At 39.2% G+C, this 13,129-nt stretch overlaps 1 protein-coding gene across 2 annotated transcripts in view; it reads right to left on the bottom strand.

Moving 5' to 3' along the window:
- Positions 1–13,129, bottom strand: part of AOAH (acyloxyacyl hydrolase) — a 158,642-nt gene that overhangs the window by 52,448 nt on the left and 93,065 nt on the right. For both annotated transcript variants that reach the window (XM_077856197.1, XM_077856198.1), the window contains exon 13: positions 12,475–12,566. In XM_077856197.1, the coding sequence (XP_077712323.1) occupies positions 12,475–12,566 (92 nt within the window). The remainder of the gene's footprint in view (positions 1–12,474; positions 12,567–13,129) is intronic.

Here is a 13,129-nt window from a genome sequence, read left to right as displayed (position 1 = left end):
GTAGACCAATTCATTTACTGTCATTTTAATGGGGTTTCTCAAGGGAGAGAAGCAATGCTTTGTTCAATCTGCTATCTTACCCAGAAGCCTGAAATGAATGCTCTATACTCTGCATCATTTACGCCCTCTGCTTTGACTATTTTATTATATTTTGAAAAAAGCGAATGGGAAATGGACATTAGATCTGAGTTCAATGCTAAAATAATTTCATGGCCAATAAAGAGGGGTTATTTTCCTCTGGGAAGATAATTTTTACCAATATTTAGCCATAACTATTTTTGATAATTCTAAAAATGGAATTTATGTACCAAAATACTGTTTTGCTCATGGCCTGCTCATGGAGAGTAAATAGTGTGGATATTAATATTATAGATACAGTTAGTTGCATCTTTCTTTACAAGGATACAAGGATACAAAATCTTTGCCAATCAGGAATATTTTCATTAACATTTCTGATGAGAAATAGTATGCATAATTTCGAGATTAAGGCTTTGTACTAGACTTTAGAAAATATTTCACATAATCAAAGATAATGTTTTCTTTCATCCTACCTCAAATGCATAATCTGTCTTATAATTTCTAGGGGTTGAATTTTCATGGAGTGCTCAAGAATCCAGAGAAGACAGAAAAATCAATACAATATTTTGAGAAGTCTATAGCACAATATTTTTGAGACGCTAGCAAACTGAGAAGAATGCTGGATTGAAAGTCATCTGTATAGAAGGTCAGTTGAATTTGAATTAATAGGAGAAACCGAGGATACTGTGCATAGTAAGGTTAACTGTGCTGACTACTCTGGCTTAGAACCCTCCCCCCACTTCTCTTCCTCTATCCCTACTTAGACTCAATTTTCTCAGCGTGACCTTTTGTTTCTCCCTTTTCCCTCTGTTGTACCAAGTTAAAATCAAGTCCAATGGGCTGGCAGAAGGGGTGATAGTGTAGTTTGAGAGGGGCAAAGGAGGAGTACTTGAAGTACTTGAAGGTTCTCTTCCTTTTACCATCCCCAATGCCTGAGACGCTGGTGTCCTCAACCTTCAGGGCTGGCTTGGAAACGCGCCATGTTAAATTCCCACTTTGACCAGCTCTGTCTACTGCAGGGAAGTACAGGCATTTCACGAGAAGACACACTGTCATCTTTTGATTTCTAACACCAAAATTCAAAATAGGTAAATCTCACACAAAATGTCTACTGGTTGCTTTCCCCAGTGCGGGTTCAGGTAACATGCAAAAAATCCTTTCTCTGACAGCCTTCTAATGACCCACCATTTCTCTATGAACAAATGGAAGACAAAATAAAACAAAGAATAAAACCAAGAATGAGCCTCAAGCATGATGCAAATTAAAGGAGTAGATTTAAAACTGAAAAAAAAAAAAAATCACCTCCTATGTTGACTCAAAGCAGAACCTACGTGGAGAGACCAAAGGGCTTCGCATGTCCGAGGTTTGGGGGATAAAGCAAGTATGGAATGCAAGCAACAGTGGTGTATCAGGTCCTGGTGAAATTCCTGAGGCGATTTCTGACTCTCTGCAGAGCACTGCTAGTTTGGGTATAAATGCTTATAAATCCTAATTAAGTTGCATCATAGGGGATAAGACACACAAAAAAGACTAGGGTATGGAAGACCAGCAGCAGGGTCAGTGAAAGATAAACGGTAACATCTGATGAGAAGGGTTAGGGCAGGGGAGTGAATTAGGATAAAACTGAATAATTTGGAGACTGGGCAGTCCTTATCCGGGGACTGCTACTGCTAGGAATTTTAAGAAAAGGGTGGATAGTTCTCTTTCTGATGTGGGTTGGAAGTCAGATCAGCATGGGGCCAGGGAGATGGATTAAAGAACTTCTAAAATTCCTTCTAGTCCTTTGATACTAGATCCCTGTGTAACCTCTAATTCACCACATCATGGAACAATCTCTCAGAGAGAGCTAAACAGGCAGAGAATACAGCATGTTATGTATTCAGGAAGACTGGCAATGGGCTAATTATGCAGGGGTGTGTGCAGGGGTGAGGGTGGCTATAGAGGAGGTCCTAGGAGTTCAGACATGAAAAGATTAGTCAGACAGCATGATAGATTTTGAATTTGGAGCAGCAAATAATACAGGGAAATAGACTTCATGGGCTTTGTGTTCAATAATTCATGAGCTGCTGTACTCAGACAAGGCTTCTTACCTGTTAGGTTAACCTCCCACTAAGATTCTTCCTTCTGTCCTCAGAGCTTGGAGCAGTGATAACTGTTTCCCTGCTGGCTTTTTTTGTTTTTTTTTTTTTTTTTTGGCCTCAGATTTGATTCTAGGCCATTGCATCAGCATAAATATTAACCTATGATAAAACTGAGAGATTTAAGGTGCGGATGCTTATAAAGGTAAAAAGATCACTTGTGATGCACAAAAGATTGTTTTAATAATCTAAACAGCCTTTTTCAAAGGATGCTGTGAAACAACAGGTTCTTGAGATGTATCTTCCTCATAAAATACAGAGAGAGAGAGAGAGAGAGAGAGAGATGGGGAGGAGGGAGGTTCTACATAGTTCTGTGGTCAAGTAAGTTTAGGTACTATTCTGTATTAAACCTTGGATATAGATTTTTTTTCCCTTATTAAAGGCTCTTATTAGCTTCTACTGAATAAACATGATTGTCCTTATTCAAAGCAGCATTTCCAAAAGCTAGTTGACCCAGGAATGATTTGAAAAATGTGTGTGACAGCTTGTAGAATTAGTCTTTCACAGAACAGTGTTTGCAGAATATCGATGAATTATTTCTGTGATGTGTATGTGAGCATGGAGACAGCCTGAAAATCTCAGGTTCAGTTGGTTATAGGAAACTTGCTAGAGAAATTTGGGGTTTTTTCCATACTTTGATCAACCTAGATTGCACAATTTTATCATTCTGGGCAAAACTTTACATTGAGGCTTGGCTTATCTATTATTGACCAATTCACTTGTTAGCATATCTCTCCTTTGTTTTATTCCTTCTGCCTGGCTACTGAATTGATATGTTACTTGAAATTCATTATCTCCAACTTGTTGACCATGTGGTCATTTTAATATTTTAATGATCTGCTAATTTCTTATAGAATATGTATTATAGAACACACTTAGACGTCCAAGGGCTTGAGTTACACTGATTTATTTTTATATGCATCACATCATGCAGCTGGTGATTCAATTCATGCTGTTTACATTCCTCCTCCCTTATCCCTAGCGTTTTTCCTGAAATGTTAATTCCTGCAAATCTGATTTGATTTAGGCAATCTGAGAAAATGCAAGGGATGGAGGTTTGTAGATTGTAAAGCACTCTACAAATGTAAAGTGGTATCATTATGAATGTATTCAGTAATTGTTTTATTGAGTACCTTCTATGGTGCCACATAATGTGTCAGGGTCTAGGGCTACAGAACAAAGGCAAGCCTGATTCCTGTACTCAAGATGCTCAGAGTCTGGTGTGTGTGGGGGTGGAGTAGAGAGACAATACATAAACAGTTGTGGCAGGTGAGGTGGCATTGGTATTGGAGAAGCACAGTAACAGCACAAGAGAGAATCATCCAGTTAGATGGGGGGTTGGCGTAAAGAGGCTGTCTAAAGGAACTGACTCCTGAGTGGTGAGTGTCAAAGCATGAACACAGGGTAACTAGAAAAGACAAAGGTGGGTGTAAATGCCCACGAAAAGATGCTCAAACTCACTATTAACCAGGAGGCCACATATTAGAATAACAGCAAAATATTGTTAGATTGGAAAAAAATTAAGAAGATGGGCAATATTCAGTATTGGTGAGGATGTGGAGAAACAAGTATTCACATAGACTATTTGTGGGAATATAAATTGGGATAGTCTCTTTGGAGGGATTATGAAAAATTAAGAATGTCTACATTTGGACTTAGCCATTTTTTTCCTAAAGAAATCCTCACATGTATTCATAAAGAGAACTATATAATGTTCATTATGACATTACTGGATATAATGAATATTTGGAATTGACTGTCCATCAGTAGGAGAAAAAAACCCCATACTATGAAATACCACGCAGAACTGCACAGGAATAGAAAGTGCTTCAAGAAGTATTGTTAAAGCAAAGCATTAATTTACAATATGTTATACACAATATAATGTCATTTATGGGGAAATCCCAATGACATATTTATTTCTTTATGCACAGATTTACACATGTAATTGCACAGAAGGGATCTGAACAAAATCACACACACACACAAAAAAATCACACTAAATTGGTAACAGCTTTCTCCTGGAATAGGGGATGAAATTGGGGGAAAGTTTTGGCTTTTTTTTTTTAAGGTTTTTTTTTTTTTTTTTTTTTGAGAAAGAGAGCATGAGAAAGAGAGAGCGCGTGCCCATGAGCAGGGGGGAGGGGTAGAGGGAGAGGGAGGAGCAGACTTCCTGCTGAGCAGAGAGCCTGACTTGGGACTGTATCGAATCATGATCTGAGCCCAAGGCAGACACTTAACTGACTGAGCCACCCAGGCGCCCAACCTTTGTTTTTTTACTTTACGTACCTCAATATTTTTTTGTAAGATGAAAACGTATACATGCTTTGAGTAATTAAATTAAAAAGTGAAAATTTACAAATGAGTAAAGGGAGAAGTTGTTTCAGGAGGAGGGATTTGTCAGTATATGGCAGAGAGAGTCATTGGCTAGGAGCCACAGCGTCCAGAGATGGTCCTTTCTGCCTGAGGGGCAGTGCCTCACCCCTACACTGCAACCCTTCTTGCCCTCTCCAGGACCTGGTTCCTTCCCTCATCCACCTTTCTCTCCCTGTTGGATCTTCCTTTAACTAAAAGCATGCTGTAGTAGTTCTCATCTAAAAATTCTCCCTGATTTTTATTCCCCACCAGCCATTACTCTTTCTCTGTTCCCTTTAATAGTGAAAGTTGTTAAATGAGTTATTGATGTTCACTTCTTTCATTACCTCCTGAAAACTGCTCTCAGCAATCAGGCTTTCATCTTGCCCCCTGGGACGTTTCTGTACAGTCTCCCCTGATCACCACCCTGCACACCTAGTGCTCCTTCTCCGTTCCTGTTCTCCTCTGCCTCTGGCAGCATTTGGCTAACGGTCACTTGTCCTTGGAAACACTTTCCTCCCTTGGTTTCCAGGACACTGAACCCTTTTAGTTTTCTTTAGTTTTGAGAGCTAGTCCTTCTTTATCTTCTCTTCCCAAACTTCTACATGTTGGCATCCACCAGCCTCTGTCCACAGCCACATTTCTTTTTCATATTCACTCCCTGGTACAGAAGTTCTTAATTTGTTGCTCTCAGAACCATTTTATACTCTTAAAATTACTTAGGAACCCAGAGAATTTTCTTTATGTGAGTTATAGCTGTCAATATTTATGTGTTAGAAATTAAACTTAGAAATTTGAAAGACTATTTTTCAAAAGATTTTATTTATTTATTCATGAGAGAGAGAGAGAGAGAGGCAGAGGGAGAAGCAGGCTCCATGCAGGGAGCCCAATGTGGGACTCGATCCCGGGTCTCCTGGATCACGCCCTGGGCCAAAGGCAGGCGCTAAACCACTGAGCCACCCAGGGATCCCCTGAAAGACTATTCAATTAATTCATTTAAAATAATAATAGACTCATTACATGTTAACATAAGTAACATATCTTTTTTTTTCTGAAAAATGTATATTTTCCAATTCTTCCTCCAATTAGTGAGAAAAATAGCATCATTTTACAGTTTTGCAACTTTCCTTAGCGTCTAACTTTAATAGAAGACAGCTCAGTTCTCATCTCTGCTTCTGCATTAAATCTGTTGTGATATGTTGTTTTGATGAAATTATATGAAGAAAATCTCATCTTAAACATATATGTAGTTAGAAAAGGGAGTAACATTTTATTTTATTTATTTTTTATTTTTTATTTTTTGGGAGTAACATTTTAATATCTTTTTTAGGCAAGTATGGATAGCCTTCTTTGATTCTACACCAAACCTTGAGATGTGGTATTTTTTTAAAGACTGATTAGTTGCAATGTGGAATCTGAAATTATATCAATGGACTTTTTTTTGCACCATATTACATTAAAATGCATTGGTCTATCTTGTACTTTGAATGGATCTTTTACCATTCTTTTATCTTTTATCATTCATGGTTTTATATATCATATACTGGTCATTTAGAAAATATTAGCTCACTGAGTTATCTGGATATTCTAAATGTAGAAACATTTTATGAATCAATACTGAAAATCATCCTTGTTGCTAGCACTACATATTTATTAGAAAGGTTCTGAGTATTAGGAAGCTGTCAAGTTCTTAGTAGAAAATGCAAGTTTTTAAAATTTCAAAATTTTCTTTGAAAGCTCAAATCTTATGATTAACAATCAATACTGTCACTTATTTTCCTTGAAGTTCTCTCATTTCAGATACAATATCTGCCATATATCCAATCTGAATAATTTAAATTTATTTTTTAGTTCTTTTCAATAAAACTGGTGTTCCATGAAAAACTGATTGGAGTGGACTATAGTTCTCAGCTCCCTTACCCAAGTGCTTTTCCTTAAGACAATCATATTTGTTATGCAGCAAAAGTGCTTCATGAATATCTCCCATTTCATCAGATGAAATTATTTAAAAATCATGTATTTAATAAAATTAATAATTGTTCTGCTTTATAGGTGAACTTTTCAGGGGCAGATGTCCCCATCTTTTTAAAACCAGGACCACGTAGGGGTGAAGACACCGTGCCTACTAATGTAGTTCGGTGCCAACACTTTGATTCATGCTCAGATGTCAGCGCCTTCATCCACCATTGCTATTGCGCATCAGTACAAATGGCTGCACAGTGCAAGAGACAAATGCTATTTTAGTTCTGTTGTGAAAATAGTTTTTACCTTGTGGATCCTTTGAAAAGGTCTGAGAGACCCACCTCGCGTCAGCCCATAGCTCACACTTGGAGAATCACTGATATAGACTATATCCCACTCCAATCAGCCTTGGCTAACATCAAATGACCAACTCTCTGGCTAATTATTTGTTTTTCAAAGTATAAGTATAAGATGGCTAATCATTGGCACTTTCATCACATGTAATTTTTGAATAATGGATTTAATAAGGTTATTAAGCCCATTACTGTTTAGTACTTACATGCCTTTTTTTAAAACCTGAAATTAGGTTAGCAAATCTTAGCTGCAAATCCCTTCTCTCCAATTTTCTCTTTTTAACACCCCAAGTGACTTGGTTTGGAATTATACACTGCTTTTCAAAATTGTTCTCTCATATAATGTCTATTGGGTTGGAGAGAATAGATAACCTTTAACACTCAGATTCTAGGACACCTCTCATCAAAGATGTGTTTTAAATGTCCTTGAATAGCATTACTGTGCCACTTTTCACAATAGCTTTGTCTGTTTCTTTCTAAGCATGTGCTATGTTTCTGGCCCCAAATAGCAAATCTAAGCCAGAGGCAGAGGGTGCAATATTTACTCTAGAAAATTCCATGTAGTTTGCATCCTTTTATGTTGACCTACTGATCTCTCTTATCCCTCCAACTTGATATGATAACTTCAGTAATTGCTCTTGATTCTTTTGGCTTTCATGGTTTTTTTGTGGCTAACTTTACCTTTTTTTTTAAAAGCTCTGATTGCTACCCTGTTTTTACCCCTAGTCCTCTCTGTCTCTCAGCTTTACAGGACTTCTCTACCATTTATCCCTGGCCTGCAGAACTCTACTGACTGGACCATCCCTGGCCTCAATTTCAGAAGGGGATTAGGACAGCCATAAATGCTCAGGTTAGGTGTAGTTGAGTTCAAACAGTTATATTTGTTAAGGGTTTGGAATTATGTTTCCCTTTCTGAGGTTTGCCTGGAGGAAATAGTACCCATAAAGAGAATTATGGGGTGCCAATAAAACTAATAGCTGGTCCAGCACCCAGTATCACACAGTACGGGGCTTACTATGCAGGGCTCAAACTTTGTGTCACAGAAACCTTGGCCCTAGAGACACATGGTTCCTAGAATGTTTGACCCATAAAATAAGCCAGGTCTCGTCTGAAGGCACAGCTACTTAAAGAGTGAAGAAAAGCATATTTGGTGGGGAGAAGCAGGAGCATATTTCCCCAAAAGTTTCATCCAAGGCTTCTAAATTAAGCAGCATCATGAGGTAGGTTGTAGACTTTAATAACACATTGCCCTATAGCCACTGAGCTTAACACGGGGGAGGACTTTAGAGATGTCTAGGTACAGCTTGACTTCAGTCAAGTCAAAGGATGCTATATATTCCACCGAGGGCCATAAAGAACCAGAACCCTTGTACCTGTAAACACGGTCTTCCTTCTACTCCACCCCACCAACAGGGCTCTGGAATTTTAGATATTGCTTTTAAACCAAAAGCCCTTCCTTCCTGAATTTTGGTATTGTTTTCCGTATTTCCATATGTGTTACTGGGCCTTGGGTTCTTTAACTTACATAGGATTTTTTCTTACATTAATTGCTTTCAAAGGTGATCTGACCATGAAATACTATTTTCAATTCTTTAAAAAGTATCTTTTTCTTCTCACTCACAGCTATAGTTCTCTTCCCCAATGTTAGTTATTATCGGGTTCCCAGCCTGTAAGCTACCAACCTCACAAGGTGGGTTTTTTGTTTTTTGTTTTTGGCCTTGAATCACTCAATTACTTTCTGAATCATATTGGGAAAATGAAATAAAACACGTGGTTTTATAGGATATTGCTTTTTGAATTTTCTGGAGTCTGAGAATCAAGAGAACAGATTTTTGTTAATGTTGACTCAACTGAGGGATGTAAAGATTTGTGTTTTTTGTTTTTGTTTTTGTTTTTTGAAAGAAACAGAGCACACGTTAGCAGCAGGGGAGAGGTAGAGGGAGAAGGAGAAAGAAAGAATCTTAAGCAGACTCTACGCTCAGTGAAGAGCTCCATCTCATGGGGCTTCATCTCAGGACCCTGAGATCATGATCTGAGCCAAAATCAAGAGTCAGACATTTAACCAACTGAGTCACCCAGGCTCCCCAGAATGTAAAGATTTGTAAAAGTAAGGGGTTGCCTTTGTCTTTTAATGCATGAGTGTGATTTCAGTTAGTTACATTTATCTTACAAAAAAGATATTAAATTTTGAGGGGTGAAGGGTATATTGGAAAAAGAAAAGGAAAGCAACCATTTTCTCTCCCAAACTGCATTCTTTTGCTTTCCAAGGTACATTTTCCAGAGAACATTGTTAATACACAAAGCATGAGGCCGATCACAGATAATAGGAAGCACTTTCTAGAGATCCAGTCGAATCGAGAAATCAATAAATCCTATCCTGTGTTGATAAGCATTTGGACTCAAAAGGACATTTGCTCAAAATGCCTGTGGAAGTGGCCTACATGGCTCACAACTGCTGCTTCTGGGTCAATATTCTTTTTATTCTCCTGATTCCACCAGAAGAGCATCTTCATCATACTCTAATCTTTCTTTAATATTTTTATACATTTTATAAATCTTCAATCTTTTAAGAAGGAGATTAGCCCAGCATAGATTATCTGCACGTATAATTTGCATGAGATTATAGAGATAGTTTAACAGGACCTACTGCTGGCTGTTGGGGGCGGGGTGCATCCTGAGTGGTGACACACGAGTATCATGCTGTTATATGTCTGTGTAACAGGGGAATCCACGGCAACTCAGATTTCAGACAGAGAATTTCCTTTCCTATCAAAAGGAACTGAATATATTTTTTCCCATTTCAGTTGTGTGGCAGAGAACACAGGCATAGCACACAGAAACAGGTGGCAAAAAGAGCACTTGGTGAGAGACAACTAGATAGCCTGGGGCCCCACAAACACAGAGAGAAAAGCTCCAGCAGGGTAGGTTACCCTACAGCATACTGGGTGCGGTGCATACCTTCTTAGGAACACAACAGGTAAGGACAGTACTCAGAGTCAACACTGAAGGAGTTGCACAGGCAGGCTGAGTCTTTGTAAATGGCAACACAGAGTCTAATACTAGAAGGTGCTAAGTCAGCACAGACTAGCTCAAGATGGGAGTGATGTTTACCTAAAATGCACTGAGACCGGCACCTCCTTTGTGAGATGGTGTCAGAAGTCTCTGCATAGCCCTTATAAAGATTATAACCCAGGACTGTCTGAAGGTTGGCAACTTTCCTCTCCCCTTCTCTCCACTGCCTTTCTCCTAAGGAAGATCTGTCTGCCTGCTGGGCTCTGATGGGATGACAGTGGACATGGCTATGTGACTGGAGGCCTAGTGGGATTGCGCACTGAGAAGGGAGCAAACCTGTAGTGTGAGGACAGAAGAGACACAGAAGGGAGGAAGGACACTGGCTCCCCCTTCCACTCCCTTCCCTCCCCGCCCCCCCCCCCCCAAAAAACCCTAAGAACAACTGAACAGTGTGCTTGTGAGCAAGAACCATTTTGGGGTAGAGTTTTTGGGAAAATTCGATGCAGGAGATGTGGCGTACCTATTGGTGAGTGTGAGCTGTAAGCGGAAAGAAATGAGGAAATGAGTTTTCATTTCAGCTGGGCCTGGCGTGTCGAGTCTTTCATTCTTTGGATGACTCCAGGGAAGATTTAAACTACTTGGCAATTAATTTTAAACATCAGACTGGTATTTCCTCCACCACAACTTTGTGAGACTTTAGGTCAAAAAGTGGCTGCATTTTACAGGGTTCAACTTAAAGTTAAGCTTCCATTAAAAGGATAATAAACTAGGTCCACTTCTCACTCATAATGAATTCCCCTTGTTATTGTCATAAAAGTCTTAATTTAGAGAAACTTTAAGGTATTTTTATATACAGCTGAATTGTGGAAGCCACTGAAATATTATTTTCTCAGTTCCAATGTCGGCAGTGGGGAGATCAAAAAGAGTCTTTCTTCCAGGAAGCTGCTCCAGCAGGGCCATCTCTTGATGTGTTCCAGGTGACAAAGACAATAGCAGGTGCAGCTGAGGAGAGAGGGGCTGAGGCTGGTGCTCAGGGTGCCCCAGACCACTGAGAGCATGGGCGCCCTATCAAGGGGCCCCGATGGACCTCTGAGGTGATGTACACCACATGTCCCCAGGGGAGGGCTCCTCTAGTTCTTAGTCATTTCTCCAGTCCATAGTGGCGTTTTCAGACAAAGTGACAAAGACTCCAGAGAGCCATGTTCCCACAGGTGGAATAAAAACAGCACATACAGGTTGGGAGCTGGGAGCAAGGCGGATCCTGCTCACCAAATCACTCTGGTACAATGTGACACCAGGTTCCATGATGACAGATCACTTATTAATGTGGGACCCTGGTCAAGTTTCTTAACCTGTCTACTTAACCCTTAGCTTCCTCAACTGTGAAATGCAGAAATTAATGCCACCTCCCTTACAAAGAGATGAAATGAGAAAAATCTCTACGTAACACCCAGGACAGTGATTAGTATATAGAGAATTCCTCGTGAAGGTTACATCTTACTCTCCCTATCACTGATACTGTTAGTATTGTTATACTAACCCAATTTTTCACATGATTAAACCTGAAAACCTACATCTACACTTGAAAATACATCTCCTCTGCTTTCCCTACATTTACAGATGAGTCCTACATAATTATGAGTATCCTCTCCTTTAGGTTGGTTGCCTTCCTAGCCTCTTCTCTACCTTTTTCATTACCCTAATCTCATAAATCCTTTAAGGTTTGGACCCCTTGCCTAACACCCCAAAAGAAGTGGCTGTTGATTAATTCTATGTATTTTTTTTTTTTATAGTGAATCTGTAGCTCTGTGTTGAGAGTTGTCTTTTGGCGCATCTCTCTTCTATCATCATTTGTATTTGGTCTTATCTGCCCTGTTTGATTGTAATTGGTTGTAGAAACAGGTCAAGTCTTTTTCCCTTGGAAACATCTATAGCATCTGTGCCTGATTAGGTAGTAAGTATTCAATAAGTATTTGTAGATGAGTGAGTGAAGATAATAAGATAACAGTCAAATAAATTATTCATGATACACAATGTCCTCTATTAAATTTTAAAAAACGGGGTGCTACCCTATGAATGGCTGTCCTCATGCTCTAAGTCAACACCCATCACACATAGCAAATTGGGTTTGTGTGTCACTCAGATTCGCCATACATTCTCTCTACATTCAAATCCAGAGCGTTGAAGCCAGGGTGATTCTAGGATCTTGCAACTTGCCTGTTAATTTTAGCCATTACCTTTCTAAATATTAATTTCTGAAAGTAAATAATCAATAAACATCCTTCCCCCTTGAATGAGAAAAATTCGGTGATGTGTTTATGTATTTTCCATTAGAGGTCAATTCCAGGGCCCCTGCAGCAGGAATACTTCCTCCTTGCTAGCACTGATAAAATACAATTTGCATTACATCCCACTGCATAATTCTCTATGTCAGTGGTGGGTTTCTTGTATGTTACTCATGTTCTAGAAGCAATTCCTAATAATTCCCATTTCAACATCTTGGGAGCAAGCCCCATCTCTTGTTCTTTCCTCACATAGATACATTGAAAGGTTTAAAGGTACTCAAACATACATACCCGCTACTCGAGTCCAGAAACCCAGTAACGCCAGAGAGTTGGGGCCAGTTGAGCTCATTGGTAAGAGCTGTTGGTAAACTGATGAAGGATTTCTAAAGAAAAAATAAAGTGGCAATTATAAAAACAGTCATTTGTTTTTTACAGGTAGTAAGATTATCCATTGCCTAGACATTGTTCTCTGTCTCTCTCATTCTCTTTTTCTCTCTCTCTTTAAGGAACTTTGACATATATGAAGGATATGCCTCTTTATCATCAGAAACTTCACAAAGATCAGCATCACTCACGAACTGGCTTCCATTCAGCTTCTGTGAAAGATGCTAAATGCATGGCAGCTTATAACTCATCTAACTCATCTCTCATTTGAAGGGGATGCTCCAGTAGATGAGTAAACATTCCAGTCTTAAGTTTGCTGAAATTTTCTCCATATTTTAGCTTAGATATTCAGGAAATTAACCATCTAAAGAGTAATAATACTCAAGCCCCCAACACAAATGGCTTCTCCGAGTTCAAAGCTATGCCCTTCAACATAGTGTCTCCTGACCCCCTTGGGAGTCTCGGGCACCTTTGAGAATCTAATTTGGGCTTCCTTACTCCCAAAGATCCACATATACTCAACATGGCCTATGATTTCAGGGAGTTCACAGACCCCCTGCAT

The sequence above is a fragment of the Canis aureus genome, chromosome 18 (assembly GCF_053574225.1).
Source record: "Canis aureus isolate CA01 chromosome 18, VMU_Caureus_v.1.0, whole genome shotgun sequence".
Lineage (NCBI taxonomy): Eukaryota > Metazoa > Chordata > Mammalia > Carnivora > Canidae > Canis > Canis aureus.
Note: the sequence above shows the minus strand (reverse complement) of the source record. Positions and strands in the feature narration are given on the sequence as shown.